Genomic DNA, 23,617 nt, shown 5'->3' on the forward strand with positions numbered 1-23,617 from the left:
AAATTAAATTTTATACACATGTTAGCTCTTAGATCAAAATATACCCATCAGTACAGCCTTATCCATCATTAAGCCATATTTTCAAGTTGTTTTCTTCTGTGAATGAAAAGTGAAATGTTAATTTCCTTGGATACCACAAAACAATAGCATATCCATTACTTTTATCTGCATGGAGAGCTTAAAATTAGACTGTCTCGAATGCTATCATTATCATTATGTGAAATATGCTCTATTTGTTTAAATTTGCTGGAAACCTAGTTCATATCATCTGCTTGTGTTGCATGCCAATCTGTTTGGTCAGACTAAATGTTCATGTTAATTATAGTCTTTTAAGTAGATTGGTCTGTGTTATCCTAAACATGAAATTATGTATTTCTCAGTAAAATTTTACTTTTATTTTCTATATGTTAATGGTACACTTAAAAATACTTAGACATGATACTAGTTAATTGTAGTTTGCAGTTAAGATCTAAAAGTTAGAAGGGTTTTTTGCTTTTGTTTTAGAGACATTAGGAAAATACATGCCCAAGAAATGTAAGCCATAGTTCAATGTGCAGTATATTGAAACTTAAAATCTCTTATCCAGGGCAGTTTTCTCCTTCAGAAATATAATCTTCAGAAGTAATTCTCCTTCAGAAATATAATCCTATAGGTTACATTTGGAAGAAGGGGAGAAGGAAATAATTGCTCTTGGCATAGGGGGAAAAAAGTAGGAAATAAAAAACTATAATGATTGGTCTTCAGGAACTGATTTTCTTGCTACTTGATCATATGTCAGTGTAATGCCTCGAATATCTGTTGGCAGAGCCCTTAGATGCCCCCTGATCTACCCACTCTAGCATGTTTTCCAGCATTATTTCAAGGGGATCAAGAGTCTTTGCCCAGATAAATGTTTAGAAAAGAGAGAGGGACAAAACAACATTGAAATCCACTTTCTTAGTGTAGTGGAAAGCCAAGCTGGTGTCTAGCCTCACAAGAAACAGCAGTAATAAAAACATTTCTGCAATAAAAGAGTCCCACACTTTAGTTTCAACTACCAATTCTACAGCCAAGCCCTGGTGATATAATATAGAGAAACTGAAAAAAGTCAACGGTACATAGTTCTTATAAATAAAACTAACACCTTAGTAGCTTATATTTTCTGGAACCAAATAGAACACTGTATTAGGATGTGAATTTCAAATGGGTTTCATTATTACTATTAATACTTACCCATATCGCACTTTGTATTAAACACTCCTTATATCATTATCTCCACCCACAGAAAGTATGAACCACGCAACACCTACTTTGTTTTTAACCTAGCCCTGCATGCATGCGTGCGCGTGCACACACACACACACACACGCACACACACACACACACACACACACAGACTTCCCATGCAGCTTACATAACTACTGCTCCTTTACTATCCAAAACCGAAGAGCTATTTTTGCATTCAATGGAAAAGTCTGACCAATATGTAATTTGCTATCTACTCAGAAGAAGAAGGCTTTGAGAAGAAAATGATGAAAGAACACGGTAAATAGGTGAACAACTATCAGATTAGAAGAAAATCAACTAAGTCGTACTTTATATCTTTGTGTCAGAGATAATTAACATATAACTCTCAATTAAGATGGGATAGGTAATTCCAAAGCCTCTCAGGAAACCAGAAACACCATATTTTCCAAAGAGTTTTAAATCCTTTCACTTTTTAACATGATAAATACAACAATGAGCACCCTTGGTGATTCATGCAGTTTTACTTTCCTTCACAGAGGCACAGTTTGAAAGACAACTGAGAAGAGGCTTCAGAAATTTCTCTCAGTAATTTTCCGTGTGCAAAGCACTGTGAGCTACCTGAAATCTGGTTTTATAAAAGAAGGGGTGTAAACACGTTATTGTTGAAAAAAGTAATCTAAATAAAGTCAGGAGAAATTCACTGTTTCTACCAAATGGTGGAATAAAATTAACCCAAATTCTCTTTTTCGACAATAGCTTCTTCAAACAGCCTCTTCAAGCAGTATTTTAAAAAATAAATAATAGTACACACTAGTTATAGGAAGTATATATTATATAAAGCAAGATTAGTATATATTTGGACCTTTACCTCTATCTTCTACTTGCGTATTTCTTTTTTGAAGCTTACTTTTCAGTAAGACTGGGATCTTTATAATCCTTAAGCATGAATAAAGAGAAAAACATTTCCCCCTCAGTCAAATCTTTTTTTTTTTTAAGTAATAAAAGACCCTATTTAAAAGTCACTAAGCATAAGAATAATTAACAAACATAACATAATAAACTTACAATTTAGAGTAATATTTTAAAATATAAATTCTAAATGCAATTAAATGCCCCACTCACTAAGGTTTAATTATTTTCATTTGCTACATTTGTTGTTTTAATGTAACTAACTTTGGTCCTTATTCTCACCCTTCCCCAAATGTGGATAGAATTGATTCACACCCAAAATTTTAATTTAAACAACATTTACCTAAATTTCTCTGTTTTTGGTTACTAAAAATTTTTGTTCAGCAAGCCTTGGCCTGCTTCTAGGTGTTATTGGGGGCCTTCTGTGTGCAGGGTGGATGACCAACCCACCCCATCTCTAGTGTGCCCCATCCTTCAGATTTTGAGTAGGTACATTTCCCTCATTATTTGTACTTTTTGAGCTACAAACATCAGACTATTTCCCCCTTTTAATTCATTTTGAATTTTGGCATTTTAACCATTTTTCACGGATACTGAACTTGAAATTTTAGAGACGGTGAAGAACTAGATCCTATCAGCTCTTTTACTGAAATGATTCTACTGGCTGCCTCAGCAGATACTGGAGAGCAGTACCTTGCAGAAACCAGAAGAAACCAAGTCACAGAACAAGTTACAGAAATTCTGAGCATAACCAACAAAGTGATAGGCATGTAGAAGGCTATGGAATAGTAGAGAGCATGTGGGAAAAAATATTCCCTAATTGCCACCTCTACCAGCTGCATTTGATAGAGAAATTGTATTTTGTCTCGAATTGGACAGAGTCACACATGAAAAAAGGTGCTCTAAAGATTTTTCCGACTCACACTGAGGGAGAGCTGTAGTACTTTGTGCCGGACCGGGGGGTCTGTGTGCAGGTCTCGAAGTTGCCCCTAGACTTTCAAATCATTCCTCCTCTGGCTCCACAAAAAGGGAAGTCTCCAAGGGCTGAAGGAGGCAGGCTCTGAGCACAGACTGCTTCCCTGTGGTCAGGAGGTTCAGGACTACTGTCATTGCTTTCAGTTTTCTGTGTGTTCAAATCAAAACAAAAGTCCTCCAGGAAGTTCTGTACAATTACAGCCCCTCGGAGCCCTTCGATAGATCGTGGTGTACATTCGGTTCATCTATTAGCGGGAACTAAAAGCTGAGCAGTCTTATTTTCCCCCATCAACTCCTGAGCTATGAGATCTCCTGAAGGAATGTTGGAGAAGGGCGTGAAAGGAGGAACTGAATTCGTCTCCTGTTTTTGCTGCTGGAGCTGCTGCTCTGATTTGCAGGGCTTTCTTGCTCATCATCCCACCTTTTGATCCCTTCAAGACTCGGGTCTGGCTCTTTTAACTCCTGCTTGGTTTTGATCCATCTACCCTCTAGAAGTGAGTGGGAAGCCCCAGGATGTGAAAAGATGGTTTCCATGTTACACTGCTGAACTCCCTGACAGATGATTCTTGGGAAGAAGTTAGTTGAATGAATGTTGATATGTGTTACTTCGGAGTTGAAGGGCGCCTCCTACAGGCCTAGGCTTGCAATTGTGTTATGGCCCTGACTATGTAGACTCCAAAAATCAATGCGAATACTTTCTAGTTTTCTTTTCTTTAATTCTGTACTCTATTCTTCCTTAAGTTGGGCCTTAACATTTTATGAGACTGACCTTAACATTTTAATGTTGGGATGGTTGGAATGACTGTACGGAAGCAATAGCTCACATAGCAAGTTGAAATAATGGGATTCATTAAGATTCGTGTCATTCTAGATAGGATAGTATTCTTTGTTGTTGTGGTTGTTGTTATACGACTAACAATTTTATTTATTTACCTACTCAGCATATCATATCTTAGTACTATATCTATAGGTACTAGAGATACAAGAATTTCCTCTCCTCAGAAAGCTCTTTGACTGTTAGAGGATACAGACAAGCAAACAATGATTTTTTTAAAAAATATTTAATTAATTTATTTGACAGACAGAGATCACAAGTAGACAGAGAGTGAGAGGGAGAGAAGCAGGCTCCCTGCTGAGCAGGGAGCCCAATGCAGGGCTCAATCCCAGGATCCTGGGATCATGACCTGAACCGAAGGCAGAGGCTTTAACCCACTGAACCACCCAGGTGCCCCAACAATGATTTTTTTTTTCCTTGTTTCTTCTTCTTCTTTTTTTTTTTTTTAACATTGATTTTTTTAATACTGTGCAAGATATTCTGTGAGAGGCACACACCTAAGGTGGGGGATCTAGAGAAACTCCCTTGAGTAATAATTTGTTAACTTTAAGAATGTGCAGTATAACCAGGTCAAGTCAGTAGCGGAGTTTGGGGGGGGTGGGTATTCAAGATCTAGGGCACATATTTGAGTAATTAATAGGAGAGTCTTGGATGAGATTTTATGCTGTTGTGAAGGAAAGGAACTAGTGCTAACTGGAAACATAGGAAAGAGAAAGTATAATACATGGGCCAGTATTCATCTCTTTGCTCACACTTCCTGAACAACTCCAGTGTCCACTAACTAGGTTTGCTTTCTTTCTTTCGTTCTTTCTTTCTTTCTTTTTTTTTTTTTTTTGATAGTTGTTTTTGTGGCTTTACTTTTTTTTTTTTGTTTCTATGCCTGCCCTTTTTGGTCTTTTGTTAAAGCTTCCTCAGTTTGAAAGTGAATTAATAAACTAATGTCAAATGTTTTCCAAATTCTGTTTTAAGAATATTCTAGATCTTTTCAAACTTGAATAATGTGGGCTGTAAAAAATCTGTAACTGCCCAACTGGTTTATGTCAACATTTTGGAAAGAATATCAGTCTTTAAAATGGCGTTAGAGATAGAAACCTTCGGAGGAGTGAAGGATGCCTGATGCATGCTAATTTTGTACTTACCCAGGTGGAAGACAGAGAGGAATAGCCAAAGCTATAGATAGAACAAAGGGATGTCAGTTGCAACCTGGTCCCAGTTTGGGTTTAGCTCTCTTCACTAATCCCATATCAAAATGTTAGTGGTTTACTTATTTATTTCTAACATGAGTCATATTAAGATCTTATTTGACAAATCGCATTTTGATTTATAGTCTGTGCTTTTGGCATGTGCTGTAACGGCATTAGCCAACTCTAGACACATACTGAATTCATTATGTACCTTATGTATGTAAGTAGTAATACTTCCTTTTAATGAACATACGGTCACATCAAAGGCTGTGAGGTGCTTTTACAAAAGCGTCTTTGTGCAGTGTTCTCAGAAGTTCGAGACGTGTGTTAAGGTGAAGAGTAATACGCTGTATTTCAAGTTATATTTTAATGGAGTAATATATTATAGTTTTGCCCTCTTCTTAAGGTGAATAGACTGATATAGTCTGTTTGGGTCTTTGATTCTGAAGCTTCTGTTTTTAATTAGAATTCAACATTTTTGTTGTTTAAATTTTTGTGAAGAGATGAATTAGAAAACTGAATGAGTGAATTAATCAAACTGACTTTGAATTTGTATCCTTAGTGGGATATTGACGAAGGGTAGATAAGTGACTTTTTTCCCTATTATCTGCAGGTGGTAAGAAATTCACAGAATCTGCTTTTGTAGATAGCTGTGTATGTGGCGACATGAAACCTTGGCTATGTCTGCTGCAATGTTTCCTGTCCTTACAACGTGGGCAGCCTTCAATAGCTTTGAAGGGCAGGGCCCTCCCAAGTCAGGTTGGTTCGCAGAAGTGAACCAAGAACCGTCTGGCCTGTCGGTGAGCAGTCTTCCAAAGGGAGTGGCTGCTGTCTTAGCGCTCCTCGTCTCAGTCCTTATCAGCATGCAGGAGGCTGACTGAGCTGTGAATGTTCTCAGTGAAGTGAGGATCTATGGAGTCAGTGCATGACAGCATCTTGGGGATTCTGTAGGAGAAGTGGATGTGTGTGTGTGTGTGTGTGTGTGTGTGTGCACATGCGCATGGTCTATGAAGGACACTAGGCAACTCCTTGAAATAGAATAGATAGAGTCCAGTCCTTGAGGGAACAGATAGGCAAAATGTCATAGCTCTGGGCAGGCGTGTTAAGATGAGAACAGAGTTCAAGTCTTAGTAGGAACCCAGGAGTGAAACAAGATATTGGGTTTGGTGTATAAAGCAGGAGACAGTGCAGCCTGGGAAACACCAGGGATTCCCTTGTCTAGAAGTTCTGCATAGGCAGATGAGTTTGTAGGCAGCTTCTAATTTTGGAGGGATGAGACTCCTTACATATTGCCAAGTATGATCGGCATTGACTCAGGATTAACTCAGGGAGCACTTCATGCTGAGCCAGCAAGTTGAAGGCTGTCAGTAAGGAGAAGTGGGTGAGGATACCTGGACTGTCTCAGATAGAAACTAATTGGATCTTTCTTTGGTAATAACCACTCCCTAACATTTCCAGGAAGACTTTGAGAATTGCTGGGAATATGGGCAAGAAACCCAACTCACTGAAACATGGTATTTGACTATTTTTCATTATAAAACAAAAGTGGAAACATGAGTAATAGACTTGATATGTCCCAGCCTTGTATTTTAAAGTTATAAGTAAAACTAATAAATATATTTTCAATTTGATGTGGCATTGTATGATTTCTAAATTTATTATTACTATTTTACATATTATATGAAATCATTAGACATGTAGGAAGTATAGTTAGTTTTTGTTGGTTGGTTTTATTGTTTTCCTATCATTTGAGTCTTGCTGCATGTTATCATTCTGTAACATTTCAGAGACAATGGGAGAATTTTTTGACATTTATTGAGATCTTTTTTGGTGAAAGAACTGTTTTAATGGTACTATTTAATTTTAACTTATGCAGTTTTTTAAGTCAGAAATGATTCTATAGCCTATTTATTGAATCATTTCATTTTTTCATTTTCTTACATATTTAGTGCAGATTAAAAAAAAAAAAAAGACTTTATTTGTTTATTTGCCAGAGAGAGCGAGCAAGCTCACAAGCTGGGGGAGTGGCAGGCAGAGGGAGAAGCAGAGTCTCCACTGAGCGAGGAGCCTGATGTGGGACTTGAAACCAGGATCCCCGGGATCACGATTGGAGCCAAAGGCAGATGTTTAATGGACTGAACCACCCAGCCATCCCTATTTAGTGCAGATTTGAATACAACTGTCTAGAATATTGGAAATGTTTTCTCAAGTACAATGGGCATTGATTAGATCTATAGTCTTTTTTTTTTTTTTTTTTTTTCTCCCTATCAAGAGGAAGTTCCGAAAAACTTGGTATGGAAATGTTGACAGCATATGATAGGGTAAAGGCAACTTCACCTGAACCAGATTAACTATGTATTTGTCATTGGGGGTCTCTGTCAGCATAATGGCGGTGATGGCAGCAAAATTAAACCAATTTCCCTCCCTCCCTTCCTTCTCTCCTTTCTTCCTCTTTCTATTTTAAAAATGTTAAAAAAACCAAAACCAAACCAAAACAAACCAAACCAAAACAAAACAAAACAAAAAACAACTTCCCAGCTTTATTGAGCTCTAAATAACAAAGTTGTAAGATACTTAAAGCATACGATGTGATGATTTGATATATGTATACATTCTGAAAGGATTCTCATTGAGTTACAGACTTTTAATTATTTATTATCAAAATGTGCAAAGATATACAAAAGTAGAATAGGATTTTGAACCTGTATATACTCTCTCCAGCTAGAACAACTGGCAACTCATGGGTAATCTTATCTAGTTCTTTCCTTTTCCCTTCTCTCTCATCCCACCACCCCCCACCAAACCCCCCCGCCCAGAGCAGAAGTCAAATCCCTACCTGCCTCTTATTTTATAGAGTGAGAATGATTTTTTCATTTTTCAATGGTTAGATTTTGTGGCATAAAATTATATAAAATTTAAATTTCAGTATCCATGCTCATTTTTTTAGGTATTGTCAATAGCAGAGTTGCGCACATCGATAGGGATCATATGGCATTTACAGAAAGAGTGTACTATCCCCACACCTAGAACATTTTAATGGATACTTAACTGGTAAGGGCATGGGCATTCTTTATTTTTTTTTTTGACAATATATAGCCATTCTTATAGCCAACCTAACTTGAGATAATTTTCAATATCATCCCGGATATCCATGTTCAAATTTTATATGCAATGTGATTCAGCCTGCTAGAAATGGAAGTATCACTGAAGGATAGAGTCATGAGAAAAAGCTTTGGTATGTGGGTGTCAGGAAATGGATGTTTTTTAAAACCTAGAAATGTGTGTTTTCAAATGAGATAATGGAATGCAGTTATCAAAATTATTTTTCTAGCCTTTTGAAAAGTGTGGGTAATCATACTGGGTCATTGACAACTTACAACTCAACCTACTTTCTTGAAGTAGAATATCTTTTTTCTGACTGTGGCTAGTTTGTTTTCTCTCCTTTGTGTTAACTTTCCAGAAGAACAAATCTGTTGGCTTTAAAAATATGGCTAGAGCATCTGGCATAGCGCTTGATGTTTGTGTATGCGATATTGATGTAATTTCATTGATAACTGCATTGTGCAAAAACTTGGTCTTTTTTTCTGGGATCTACCAAGTATTCTAGTAGCTGTTAGGAGGTAGTTATGTGGCATTAAAGGTAAAGGTAAAGGTAAAGACTGTAAAGGCTGTGAGAACCTTTAATTTTATAGAGTGAGAATGATTTTTTCATTTTTCAATGGTTAGATTTTATGGCATAAAATTATATAAAATTTAAATTTCAGTATCCATGGCATTAAAGGTTCTCACAGCCTTTACAGTCTTCTGTCTCAGCATGTGATTGTGGCTGTAAATATGGTTCAGAGTATCTATTTTTATCATTTCTCTGAGGGTGGTCAGCCTCTGTTAAATTGGTGGTCACTAGCCAAACTCACAGATTCTCAAATTAGAAATGAATTATTTTAGTTTATTTTTAATGATTTATTTATTTACTGTAGAGAGACAGAGGGAGCGACAGAGGAAGAGAATCTCAAGCAGACTCCCCACTGAGCACAGAGCTGGATGTGGGGCTTGACAGGACCCAGGAGATCATGACCTGAGCTAAAACCAAGAGCCAGTTGCCCAACTGACCAAGCCACTGAGGTGCCCCTAAGTTGATCATTTCAGACAACAAAAAGTTTAGCAGCTTCCTCCATGCCACGTACCATTGTGCTTGCTGGAGATAAATCGCTGGTGGTGAAATTTGGGATGGAAGAACTAAGTCCCTGCCCTTCACTCACTGATTCTGATGAGAAACCAAAGATCCCCGTAGATTAGATGAGTCATGATTGCTGTTGAAGAGAAAAACAAAAAACAAAAAAACAAAAAACAAAAAAAAACCCCAGTAGGGCAAACTTATTTGAATATCCAAACTAAGATAGGAAATTTGATAGTAAATATAGAATTTAAGTAAAAAGGATTGGATATTCTTACTGTCTTTTGAAATATCTGTTAAAGACATATTTTTCAAATGAGTCTGAAAGTTTTGTCTGTATAGGTAAAAAGAGTTAAATTCTTGCTTGTTTTCCTTTTTAAAGTGTCAAGTTCCTAATAAAGTTTCTCAATAAATATTGAATCTGAGTTGCTGAGAGATATTCTGATAACTGAGCAAAGTTTATAATTTGGATAATAAATAAAGGATTATCTATCTGAAACAAAAGGAAAGGGAAGGTAAATTTAGTAGAAAGAAATGTTCATTGACAGTACTAGCTTCATTCTTAAAAGGCTTCCCAGTTCGCACATGCTTCCACTGGGGGTTAATCGGAACATTGCAATTGCTCTAGAAGATCTGCACAGAAGCTGGTGTTAACTCTGTTTTGTAGATGAAGAAACAGACTCTGGTGGGCAAAGGGACATGCCCAGAATCAAATCAGTTCTGAGCACGTAGGTCCTGAACTCAGGTGTCCTGAGTCTCCCACCGCTATCTCTGGGCGCCTAGAATTAGCCTGCTTTTCAAGTCAATGTGATAGTCCTCATTCTTTTCAGACAATCAGGACATCCGGCTCTGGTCAGAGTGATTTGATAACAATTTGATAAGGTGTGGAATCTTCCTGTGATTAGAGAGAGGAATCTGATAAGATACAAGACTCAACCACGCAACTGATAAAGGTTCTCAAAAGGCTGCTTCCAGTTAGAATCCCCCGCTGGTCTTTAGCACACCGTTCCCTGTATTTATTATGTAGCTCACACTCGGAATCGCCCCTGGGGCAGGTTGAGCCATTCCAGCGGGTTTGTAAAAAGTTGTGTGCATGAACTCACACACAAATGAGGAGAGGGCCATAGAAAGGGGGTGCCATGTGATGGAAAGGATTCTCTTTTCCAGTCCTTTTATGAGAGGTGGTTCCCTTTCCCACTGAAGGGTTTCTTTGCCTTTGTTTCAGCATTTGATTCTCAAGTTTTCGGTTCGTCTCCTTGAAATTTTATGATCGTTGTGTATAAAATTGGTAGCACTGGCAGGAACTTGAGAGAGCACAAAGCTCCACTCTGTGGTTCTAGCGATGAGGAAACTGAGGCAGGAGTCAGGACTGGCTCAGAATTTTTAGGTGCAGGCGACAGATAAATAAATCTGGCCGAGTTAAGTTGAAAAGAACTTTTTGAGAGGGCACGGAGCAACAGGCAGAAATACTGGGAAGTTGAAGACGTAGCTTGGAAAATAAAGGACCCAAAATGATTTGCGGCAACCAAAGCCACAGGGGATGTGACTGACATCTGTGCCTGCTCAGGTTTTTGACAACTTTAATGCTGATTACTGCCTGTCACCTCTTGCTCTCCTGGCCCTAGAAAGAGGTGCTGCTGCTGCTGTTTGCCTCCACCTTCAGACTGGTTCCCCATGTCCTGTTCGCAGGGTCACTAGCTCTAGGTTCGAGTCTGTTGTGGAGAGTCTCTGATTATAGAGCCAGGTCGGAAGCTTGTGTCCCACCTCCTTTCTCACCTGTGGGAGGCGTAGCCTTAGCCCCTCTGAGAGACTTCTAAGGGGCAGGGGTGCTGGGAAGTAAAACCAAACAATACCCAGACAATTATCTATTATAGAAACGCACCCAGTTAGTGGCTATTTGAGGAATTAGAACTTGGTTCTTTTGACATTTCCCAGTTTTATAGCAAGCATTGATTTCCTTCTTAAAAACTGGCAGAAAGTCCCTATTTTAAGAGAAAATAAAGTTGTCTGGATTAAGATTTGATGATTCTGCTATTTTGAAGTGGTTTTTTATTCTGTTAACGCTGTTTTCCTCTAAGCTGGAAACCGTTTTCCTGTCTTTCTACCCTTTGTGACATCCGGAAGAGAATACTTGTTCATCTGTGGTGAAAAGTGGAGAGAGAAAATGAGAAAAGAGCCCAACAGTATTTACAAAGTGCAGAGATTAGAGATCAGCGGTCACATAATTTCAGGACAAGTTTGCCACACGGATGAGCAGTAAACCATTTAAAACTCAAAAATAAACAGAGCTTCTTTGTTTTTATTTTTTTAAGTATTTAAGGCAGTAGCCATATCTTTCAGTTAAGGTGTAAAGCAGTCTTGACTTTCCAGTAATTTTTCTTTAATATTTTAATAATAACAGTTGAGGGGCACCTGGGTGGCTCAGTGGGTTAAGCCTCTGCGTTCTGCTCAGGTCATGGTCTCAGGGTCCTGGAATCAAGCCCTGCATCGGGCTCTCTACTTGGCAGGGAGCCTGCTCCTCCCACCCCCGCCCCTGCCTGCCTCTCTGCCTACTTGTGATCTCTGTCTGTCAAATAAATAAATAAAATCTTTAAAAAAACAATAATAACAATTGATATTAATTGAGAACTCTTATGTTGTAACATACTCTAGTTCTCTTGCTTATTGCTCACGTTAACCACCTGACTACCCCAATATCATTCCCTTGTATAGAGGAATGAATAGAACCTTAGCTGAAGTGACTAGCATGAGGTTTCCCCATTGGTCGGGAATGACCTAGAAGGCAAGTCCACATTTCGGTGAGAGAAGCCTTGCAAATCTTCCTATAACCTAGGAGAAAAAAGATGTGCCTGGAGCACTGTGCTTGGTGATATCATAGGAAAACTGTAGAGGAAAGAAGAGAGCCAATGTGGTAAGAGTTGGAGACTTTTTGAAACTTGGTGACTTTTCCAAGTTAGACGGTAGATCTGCTCTTATAACTCAGAATCCTGGGGCAGCTGGACCAATGCGTTTCCATTTCTGTTCCCCATAGTGATACGGAGCTCATGGCCTGGCATGCAGTAGGTGCTTAAAAATATTGGTAAAAGAAGTAAATCTCAAGTCCCACAGGACGGTTGTCTTGGTTTAAGACTAGTCTTGGCTTAAGACTTGGTTCAGGGTCGCAGACTAGTAAATGAAGGCCCCACCCTCATTGGGGATTGATTGTCTATCATCAATCAATGATTGATGACCATGACTTCAGTGCATTTCAGAAACAACCAAAGAAGGTTATCTATGGCTTTAGGCCACATACTGTATGGTCTACGAAGGACTCTCTCTAGTGTGTCTTGTTGACCGACTCTACAGCTTCATTTCAACTAATTTTTGTCTCATTACTTCCGTTCTCTTTTTCTCCCTTCAAAATACAAAAATGTGTTTGGGGCCTGTGCTAGTGGGAGAATGAATTGCCCTGGCGAGGGGTCTTCACCGTGCAGTGATGGATAGAGCGTTTTTGCACAGGTGTAACTGATGAATACCCAGAGCCTCCTGTTTATGGTTGAAATAGGGCTTTATTTTTGTTCAACTCGAGCTAAATTTCTAAGTATCTGAAAAGCAGAAAACTTACTCTTCATCAGATTCATTTAAAAGTTTTTTTTCAAGAAAGGAAAGTCCTGAGGGTATAGAAACTTTCCGTACTTAAATATGTCATGTTAAGGTGCCTCACAATGTTTCGTTTACAGGGGGCCAAAGACCACAGATCCACACTGATTGCTAATTATTCAGATTGTAAATAGCTCGTTCAAGAACTTAGGGTGAGACAAAAGAAACAGGAAGGAACAAAAGGCCCACGATAATGAAAAGGATATTGTGAAGAGAAAGGCTGGGTCGAATTATGATGCAGGTCACATCCTGTGCCTGTATTTAATTGTACCTTTGTATTTAATAATAAAAATGATTACATGCTCTGTGCTAACAGGTGTCCCTTCCTGAAGAATGGTAGTATGGATAAGTGACAGCAAATTATTCCAATTCATAAACTTCGAATATGATGCTTTTCTTTTGAGTTTCTCTAGTCTATACTAAAAGACATTTTCAGCAAAAATATGCATCAAACCAGGAAGAGTTTTAAACTTAATTCCTGATAAGTATGTATAAAACATAGGTGGATAAAGTACAAATGAAACAAAGTTACTTTACAGGCCCTATTTAATGAAATGGGGCTGTGCTAATGCCATGTCACATTTCTGGTAGTTTATGCTTCATATAAGCTTTGGATATAATTGCAAATTAGCAGTGATTAAACTTTATAGTTGGTGGTCTTGCTGTTAGGGCTAATTGCCTTCTCTGCGTTTTCTCTACTTCTTGCTAATCTGGGCTGCCTTTCCTAACTGCCCTGTCTACAATATAACCACTGCCCCAGGGATTTGCTCTCCCTGGCCCCGAGTTTTCCCTCAATTGCCATCATTGCAATTTCTAATTGTCTTATTAGTTGATTTTAGTTGTTTTTATCTGTCTTCCCATTAGAGAGTGGCTCCATAGAGCAAAGACTAGGGTAATCTTGTTCTTCCTATTCAGTGGAGCCCTAGGCCTACCATCATGCCTGGTTCCCAATCTGTACTCAGAATTTGTTAAAAGGATCTGCCACCTGCTGTCTTAATCATACGTCGGACCCTCACTTGCTTTAACATCATCACTGGCCTTCTCCTTTTCCTTGGTTTTTCGCCAAAGATTGTGTGATAGGAGACACCCCATTTCCATTGTGTGCTGGGTAGCTAGGTAGAGAGTCGAAGTTCCTTGGTTCAGTGGAGACCGCAGCTACAGGGAGGGTAGAGTTGAGGGGTTGGCATCTGGTCCTAGACTCTCTTAGCCTTGAGCCCATTTCCCTCATTTGAGCAGTCTCTAACCTGAAATTATGTTCTATAATCATGCACACATACTCATTTATTCACTCAACAAATTTTTGAATATCTACCAGGTAGCAGGTGCTATGGGTAGGTACTGGGAAAGTGAAATTGAGTAAGATGTACTCTGTTCTTTCAGGAACATATTATTAGAATCAAGGTTTCCTAGACCTGGAATGACATCTATTTAGGCATCTGTTGTAAACCTAGTTTCTAGCACAATTTCTGACACGTTAAAAGCATTTAGTACATATTCGCTTGATAAATGCATTAGTATTGAATGCAGGTATTCAGAAAATAGTTTGTGGTGTAATGTTTGCAGTGTCACAGACACACAGAGTGGGGTGGGGAAGGCTATAGTGTCTGAGAGGCATCAGGGAAGGTTTCATGAAGGAAAGATGAAAAGTTGAGTAGTCTACCAGACAGGATAGGATGTCTCATGGAGTAGAGACACCATGAGGCAAAAGTCAGAGGTATGAAGAACAGAGTTTTATTTGAAGATGGCACTATGGTCAGCCTGGAGATTAAGGGTCAGTGTGAGGAGGTTATGGGCATCCAGACTGTCAGAATCACCAACGTCCTTATTCAGGTCTCCTGTGCTCTAAATAGCTCTGTGGCACAGATTAATCATCTCACCGTTATTTATTTTATACCATTTCTCTAGGAAATTGAACTGTGTTCTAAATCATCATCTTAGAAGGCAGTCTTGAAGATAGAACCTATTTTTAAGTAAGGACTAGCTTTATTAGAAAGTTGGGAACACTGCCTGTGTAAGTTATCTATTGCCAAAATTCCACATAACAACCAACCATAAAACCCAAGGAACATTAAAATAATTAGGCTTCATTGCTCATGCATTGGAGTGGTCCTCTAGGTGGTTCTTGATATCTTGTCTGGGGTTAACGCTGGGATTCTTCTGGTTTCCCCTGAGCTTGCAGTCATGTTTGGAGGTGTTGACTGTCAGCTGATGCAGAATGGCCGTGGCTGGGATGAGTAGGGCAACTTGCCACACGCCTCTCATCGGCTTATTGGAACCAGCAGGCTAACCTGGGTATGTCCTTTTGATGGCCTTGGCAGAGCATCCTTTTTAAAAATCACACGACTGATACTCCATTGGCCAAAACACTTTCATGTGGCTGAGTCCAGAGTCAGAGTGGGAGAGGACACTCAAGATTGACGGCAAACAGCCCGGTAACAGGGAGGTGGGAAGAACTGGGACACTTTTGGCTGTCTCCTGGATATAACCACAAAAGCCAATCACATCAAGATTTTGCTATAATTCTAGAGCTAATGGAAGACTATGATTTCCGATTTTGTTTTTATGATTTACTTTATAAAGCGTCTGTCTTTTGGTTTTTGTTAATGCCCATTTTCTTTTCAGATATGCTTGGCCAAAGTGAGGGAAACCAGAAATGAGGAAATATGTTGAAATGAGATCTTGAAAGGGATAGATAGCTATTGAGGAGTAGCCATCACATGCATTGTAGGATTTCAGAGATGCCACCTAGCTCCTCTCCTTGCACAGGACACTGAAGCCCAGGGGCGTACCCCAACCTGTGTGACCCAGGCCTGCCAAGACCAGAGCCATTCTCCACAGTATCTGGTAAGGTCCATCTTCCCTAAACTGTTCCCTGAGTCTCCCTGATCCCTGCCACTCCCCACACAAATCATCACTTTTCTAAATAATTTACTTTTGGAAATTGCACTATTGTCACAATTTACTATGAAGAGTATATTTTCATTTTGAGTCTTCCTTTTCAACTTTATTCATCATATGAACTTAAAACAGGTTTTGTAAAACCCTTACACACACACACACACACACACACACACCTTTTGTACTCTGCTTCTACTTGCACTCTTGCCATCAGAAAGGGAAATTTTAAGTATAATGATTTTATTAAATCAGCTCGAGTTTAGTAGGTTAGCCTTTGAATTATCTTTGCCAGACTGCTAAGAAGAAGCTGCCCAAGAGGTCACTGTGACACTGTCAGTCTGAGACAGTGAAGCCTGCCCTGTGGATTTTGCTGGAATGGGATTAGAGCTTTAGGGAAGTGTTCTTTCTTTGAAGCATCCTTCCCCCCACCCCACCTCACCCTACCTCAGCAGGAGTCCTGTGATTCCAAGAGGCCCAGGCCAGGCAGTTTTTATTGATGCTGAAGTTATGGGCAAGTGTTATTTTAATTAAGAATGATTTTTTTTTTTTTTAAATCTATGGTCTTTCTATACAGACTCCTGGGTCCATACTTACGTCTGTGCCCTGTATATGGCCATTTAAAAGTACCCTGTATGAAAAGAAGACTGTAGGTAGAATTTAAAACCGTTGTACGATTTTAGCTCTGAAGGACCAAGAAAATGCCAGGGAATATGTTATCGAGGGTTTTTTCATATTTACTCATTCTTCCCATCCTTTCCACATTCAGGGATTCTCTCTCCTTTTTTCAGTGGTTTTGCCTGTTAACTTAGTTTGCCAAACTTTGAAACCCTCTGAGGAGAGCAATACTGCTATGTCTCCAAAATATTTACATTTGAGGCCGATCTTTTAAATGGTGACATTCTGAAATATTTTTTTATGTAGTAAGTATCTCTCACTATCCTATACTGAGGGCCCATTGAGGATTAAGATGAAATCCTTCTCTGCCAGCACTGACCTTCATTCTTTTGGGTAGGTTGACTTAATATTGTGCTTTTCTAAACAAGGGAAAACAGTTATAGTTCCACCTCTCATGTGCTTCCTCTCGTACGAGTTGTAAGTTCAATATGTGCACATATGTGAGATTTCAAGTGCAAAAGGAGAATAGAGTAGGAAACAGATTTTCACAGTCCCCGTCTGGGTCCTTGTGTAAGTGCCAATGTAAAGCTATGCTATTCACTGATCAGTGACTAGTATCATGTTGCCTGGCTCTCAGGAAACGGATTGGAAAATCTAAACTTAATAAGCAGATCAATTGGGCGGGTGGGGGGTGGTGAGTTGAAATTATTGTATCACATTCCAATGACATGCAGTGTTGTCAAAAACTTCTTTTCTCCAGACATAAAATTACAGGAGGCACATAGATACCTTTCAAAATGTCAGTAAAGGGGGTTGGAGGGGAATTTAGTTAAGAATAGTGAAAATTTACCATTTCTCCTGGGAAGCATACACTGAGAGCATCTGGGTGTCTCAGGGTAAAGGGTGAATTTAAATTGGATACGGGAGGATGTCTATCATGAATCCGAGGAGGTAAATGAATTAAGCTGAATGTCTGCAAGGAAGGCGACTTTTGGGGTGGAGTGTGAGCTCCTGGGCCCAGAGGAAAGTCAGAATGCTTACTCCTCAATTTTTAAGAACTTACCCTAGCTGTGTCTGCACCGCCCCTGCAGAGAAAGGGGAAATAGGCTGAGTCTTGAGGGAACCATTCATAACCATTTCTCCCCCTGTCCCACTTGATTTAGCTTAAATATGAGGGTTAATTTGGGTTTACGTTCAGATTTTCCACCTTTCTGAGGTTTCCTGCTTCCCTCAAATTTCTTGCCACCAACTTACAGAAATGTTTTTAACATGAGACAAAACGTTTCATAGTTAGAGGTGAGACTGTAAAAACTTATGAATTTATATAAAATTGATATAAATCTCCAAGTCTGTAAATCTGAGACTACAAGTACCCCTGTTTATTTAATTCACTGAATGGAATTCGGCTAAACTTAACACGTACTCGATACCTGCCTGTGCCTGGTAGTAGCAAGGAAAAACCCAAACAAAAGCTGAGCAAGAAAGGCTTCCTGCCTTTTCATGATCGGGATGAAAAGGTGGGAAATCATAAGGCGATGGTACTGGGCAGATGAGTTCAGAGACCAATGTGTTCCCTGTATTTGTCTCATCAAGACTTCTTATTTTTTTAAGTTGATAGATACGTGGGTAAATATAATATCATAAAGCCTGTAAAAAAAAAAAAAGGAGATACAAGATATAATACTGGCTCTGAAGAAGGGAGGAAAACTTTGCCTCAGAGGGACTCAGGGAAGGCAGGAGGGGAGTTATTTGAACCAGATCTTGAGGGATGAATAGGAGTTGTCTCAGCTTCTAGAATAGTATTGCAGCCAGAGAAGTATTAGTGGGGACAAAGGCAAGAAGGTGTGAAATGGCAGGAATGTTGAGGGAGTTGCAAAAATTTGACAAGCCTAGATAGTGAGAGTTATGGCCGTGGGAGAATTGGGACAGGTGAGGATCGTAGTGTGAAGACCTTTGTTCGTTAAGTAAGTGACACGCAGGGCTGCCGGGAAGCAGGGTGGGCATGGAAAATGAATGGAAAATAAGGACCAAAGAAACTCCTTTCCTTCTCACACTTTTAACTGAGGTCGCTTTTGTTTACTTTAAAAAGTATCGGGATTTGGAGCTAATGGAGGGGGGGTATTTCTTAGTATAGAAGCAACAGAGCTTGATACAGTATAGCAGTGCTGTTCCATTGAGATTTTATATTTTGAAAAGGTTATAAAAGAGAGATTTTGGATTTTCAAAGATTCGAGTTTTATTACTAGATAACTGTGTACTAGATATATTACTTTACAAAATAATCTGTCAGTTAACAAATGGGATTTCTGGGGCGCCTGGAGGCTCAGTGGGTTAAGCCTCTGCCTTCGGCCCAGGTCATGATCTTAGGGTCCTGGATAGAGCCCCGCATCGGGCTCTCTGCTCAGCTGGGAGCCTGCTTCCCCCTCTCTCTCTCTGCCTGCCTCTCTGCCCACTTGTGATCTCTGTCTGTCAAATAAATAAATAAAATCTTTAAAAAAGAAAAAAAATCAACAAATGGGATTTCTGCCTGGTTCCTCTGAACAGTGACTTCATACAGGATTTAAAATAGTTAACTTAGACGTGGAGACTTGTCCTGTGTATAAATCAAGGCCACCTGGTGGAGTGTGAGTTTTCCTACCATAACAACGTGACTTGGATTTCTTGTGCCACCCACAGGGCGTTTCATGGTTATATACATAAATCTAGGAGAAGGATTGGACAGGATGGCTCTTCTCTTTGGTTTAGATGCGTAATCTCTGTAGTTTAGAGAGAAGATCTATAATGGAATTCTTATTTAGTTTCTTTGGTTTGTTTGCATGCCTCTAACTTGATAGGACATCTTCCAATTTTAAATGAGCCCTCCATTAATAGAATTTGGTTTCTTAGACTTAACTTTAAATATATCTGCTGACTATTTTAAGGGCAACTTGAGGGTCATGCTGAGTTGAAATTGATCCAAATGCTGCCCGTCTTTTCTTCCCGCTTACCCTTCAGCTACGCCTGCTCTTGTTCATTTCTCCCCCTACTTCCATCCTATTAATTTCTGGATAAAATAACCCCTTATTCTGCATTCGAAGTTCGATGTATGTTCTTCACTGCTAGAGGATTTAAAGTAGAGGGAAAGATTCTTGGTTGATCCTGTTAGTTCAGCAGTTTGGGAATAAGACGTTTGTGGGGAGGGGTGGCAGAATCTTCGGTCATTGATTCTCTCTTTATAACTTTGCCCTTTTAGCTAGAGCAGATTACCTATGTAGAGCTTCTGGCCCTGCACAGACTGAATCACAAGGAAGAAACTTTACATAAACCATTTATACTAAATGTTTGGTATGCTGGCAACATAAATCAACAACAATATCCATTACAAATTCATCCCTTTATCAGTATTATCTTGATAGAACTGATCCCAGTGTGTGGGAATTTGAACCCTGATTCAATACATCTAGCCCTGGGTAATTAATTATTCAGGGCACAGAGAACCTGGCCCCTGCAATGTAGAGTAATTCTTCCTGGTCAGCGTGAACTCCACTGGCAATAATAAATAGAAAACGTCTCTCGTGATGCCAGTATTTTAAAGTGATTAATCATCTTCCCCCCTTCCCCTCCCCCTTAGTTTTCTTTAACTGGGATTTTTCAGCAATAAATCTTTAACAATACAGGTAGGAATTGTTCTGTAATTAAATTTTTGCCCTGCTTAATTTCTTACCTTTTATGTGTGATTAAAAAAAAAATGTTACATTTTCAGGAGCTCTGATCAAAGTCAAACCAAGAAAAATCTTTTTGTAGAATACTGAGAGACGGTCTATGGAAGATTAAGCTCTTGATTTTGAATATTAGATAGAGCACATACTCCTAGAGATTGTTAATCAACACCAGTTGGGGTGTCAGATATTCTGAGGGTTTGAATTGCTTCACTTGCGTGCATACGGTTGTCTGTATTGGGATAAGTCTGACATATACATATGTTCCCAAACTGTGAGAATAATTACTTATTTCTTCATTTTCAGATAACCGATGTGAGCTCTTGGAGGAAAGGGATATATCTCTATCTATATATCTATATATTTTTTTTGCCCTTTTTGCGGGACACAAAGTGCACTTGGTGACAGGGTGGGTAAATGCCGGACCAAGAATGGCCACTAGTTTGAAACCATGCCCCACAGAGCCGACCAGCCATCACATATATTCTGGGTGACAGGGACCGACGTGACATATCTGTTGTGACACACTTCTGTACCACCAGTCTGTGGCTCGAGGTGACTCCTGTCCCTCCTCTGATGCTTTCCCCTGCTGCAGGACAACACAACGACGCTCGGATGAACCTTGCCATTGCCCTCACTGCTGCCAGGTATGGGGCTGCCACAGCCAATTACATGGAGGTAGTGAGCTTGCTCAAGAAGACAGACCCCCACACGGGGAAGGAGCGAGTGAGCGGTGCGCGGTGCAAGGACGTGCTCACAGGTATGCCGAGGCTGGAGCAGGGTGGGATTTCTGAGCGTCTTGCCTTGCCAGTGTAAGGACTGAATTATAATTTTTCTGTCACTTCTCTTTTATTTAAGCCACATTTCAGAGTCCTATTAATTATATTCCTTATTGTCAACAATGACTGGTTTAACGTGCAAATTTTCCCTTGTGGTACTTGGCAATTTTTCCCCTTTGTGTTAAATAATAATAATGATAATGATAATAATAAGGCCCACAAAATTCCCACAGGGATGAATGCATTCCCTTTGCTTTACAAAAACATGTTATTAATAACATTAAATAAATGTGCCAAGTTTCAAAGTAAGTGACACAGGAGGTGCATTTCTCCGTTAGAGTCAATCACTTTCACTTTGGTTAGATTTTTCATCCTTGTCCTGATTCTAGGGCCACGGAGTCAGGGTTTCAAAATTACCTCGTACCCTTGAACAGAAGAACCAGCACTGAGATATATGTCAGCTCATGTTAACGCTGTTTCCACATTTGAGTTTTAAGGAGAAAGCCGCTTAATCACTTATCCCACTTTCTTCATGTTTGGCCCACAGATGCTGGGCACTTGGCAAACTAGACAGGACTGAGGTAAAGAGGTGGTGTGCTCTTCCTTCAGCTTGGTCTTGTTTGGGTTAATTTCCTCGGATGCAAGGCTTTTTGTGGCTTTTCAGTAACTCCTCTGCTCATGTCACTTAGTGTGGTATACAATATACTTTGCCATAGGTCAAGTTTATAGGTGAATTAACAACCCAAAGCATCAGTGAGCGGAGAAACAAATGGGGCATGTGATCGATGCTGCTTTCTTTCACAGGGCAGGAATTTGATGTGAGAGCCAAATGTGTTATCAATGCTACGGGACCTTTCACAGACACCGTGCGTAAAATGGATGATAAGAACGCCACGGCGATCTGCCAGCCGAGCGCGGGTGTCCACATCGTGATGCCTGGTTATTACAGGTAGCTGAATGCCCTGGGCGCCTGTGGCCAGAGTGCGGGCTGCGGGAAATCGTCCGCATTTAGTCTCCCAGAACACTTTTCTTAATAAGAGATGGTCTAGCTTGCTGTTCAAAATGAGGAGAAATAAGTGAAAGAACTCTCCCAAAACACAAAATACAATCCAGTCGCGGGAATTTCTTAGCTCTTGCACTAAGCCCCATTTCTTGGGATTAATGATTTGGGACCTGTTTTTGTGCTTCCTTTGCTGTACTCACCTTTAGAGATCGAGCGTTAGTATTTTTGAATTTTGAAGTATTAAAGGTGATTTTGGTAAAAAATTTCCACGAAGGGCATATTTTAATTAAAATATCAACAAATTAGTTTCGGAAAATGCTCAGATTTGCTTATGAAGAATCTGAAAATGAGGACCGCACAGATACGTGTATGTTTATTGCTTTTATAATGTATATTTCGAAAAATATTACAGCAAGTAAAAATTGGATATAATTCCTAATCTGCATATTAACAGAGATAATTGCCAGAGGAGACATGAGTAAGGATAGAGATGGGACAAAAATAGCTATTAATTGAAAATCACTTAAGTTGAGTGATGGGCGCATTAAACTGTTTTGTGTTTACATATTTTGGAAAAATTTAATAAATTAAAAAAGAAACATTTAGGTGATTTTAGTTAAGAAATTAATAATGATTAGATCTAATGTACCTGTCAAGACTTCTGTGGAAAAAATTCAAGTGACCATGCCAAGAGTATGGAACATGTGTGCTACTTTTATCTCCATATGCAGTCAGTCTAGTAGGCAAACTAGCAATTTTGTATGGAGTAATAATCTATGCTCTAGCTATCCATTATGATACTCTTTGCTGTTGAGAAATGTTAGAAACTGCTTCAATTCCTAACCTTAATAGAATGGATGAGTAAATTATGTCATAGCTGCACAAAGGAATACTATGCAGCTATTAAAATGATAAGTAACTTTAATGTTTCAGGAAAACACTAATGATGTTAGAAAACACTAACAATGTTAAAGTGAAGGATACAAGGTTATATGTGTAGTACGATCTAAACTGTCTTGGTATATAGAAATACTAAAGGGTATTCTCTTTAGGTGATGTGATTATGGGTAACAGTTAAAGGTGCTGATTTCTAGGTAATGTGGTTAGGATGAGAGTTATCTTTTCCGTATTTTTGTAGCTTTCCATAAAGGTTATATAAATCCTTTAATATTTGATAAACTGAGGGGGTGCCTGGGTGGCTCAGTGGGTGAAAGCCTCTGCCTTTGGCTCAGGTCATGATCCCAGGGTCCTGGGATCGAGCCTCGCATCGGGCTCTTTGCTTAGCAGGGAGCCTGCTTCCTCCTCTCTCTCTCTCTGTCTCTGCCTGCTTCTCTGCCTACTTATGATCTCTGTCTGTCAAATAAATAAATAAAATCTTTAAAAAAATATTTGATAAACTGGATGTACAGAATCTATATTTTGTTTAACATCCATGTTCTCCTGGAATGTCATCCTGCTATGTTCTGTAATACTGCTGCTTCATTATCAGTTTTTCAGTAACTAAATTGAGAGATACACCTAATTTGTACACTTCTACCTAGAAAAATATTATACTTCTATCCAAGAAAATATGGAACTCTATTTTTTATCCACCAACTTCCAAGTTTTCTTTCTTATTTTCTAAATATCTGTGTGTAATAAGTAGACCATTAATATATTTTCACTTAGGACTGAAGAAAGC

The 23,617-nt window shown here is 39.2% G+C and overlaps 1 protein-coding gene across 4 annotated transcripts in view; it reads left to right on the top strand.

The window, feature by feature from the left end:
- The window catches only part of GPD2 (glycerol-3-phosphate dehydrogenase 2), a 142,385-nt gene that overhangs the window by 86,641 nt on the left and 32,127 nt on the right, over positions 1-23,617 (top strand). For all 4 annotated transcript variants that reach the window (XM_032355628.1, XM_032355626.1, XM_032355629.1 and 1 more), the window contains exons 7-8: positions 20,750-20,914; positions 21,738-21,882. In XM_032355628.1, coding sequence (XP_032211519.1) covers positions 20,750-20,914; positions 21,738-21,882 — 310 coding nt within the window. The remainder of the gene's footprint in view (positions 1-20,749; positions 20,915-21,737; positions 21,883-23,617) is intronic.

Source organism: Mustela erminea, chromosome 8, assembly GCF_009829155.1.
Source record: "Mustela erminea isolate mMusErm1 chromosome 8, mMusErm1.Pri, whole genome shotgun sequence".
Lineage (NCBI taxonomy): Eukaryota > Metazoa > Chordata > Mammalia > Carnivora > Mustelidae > Mustela > Mustela erminea.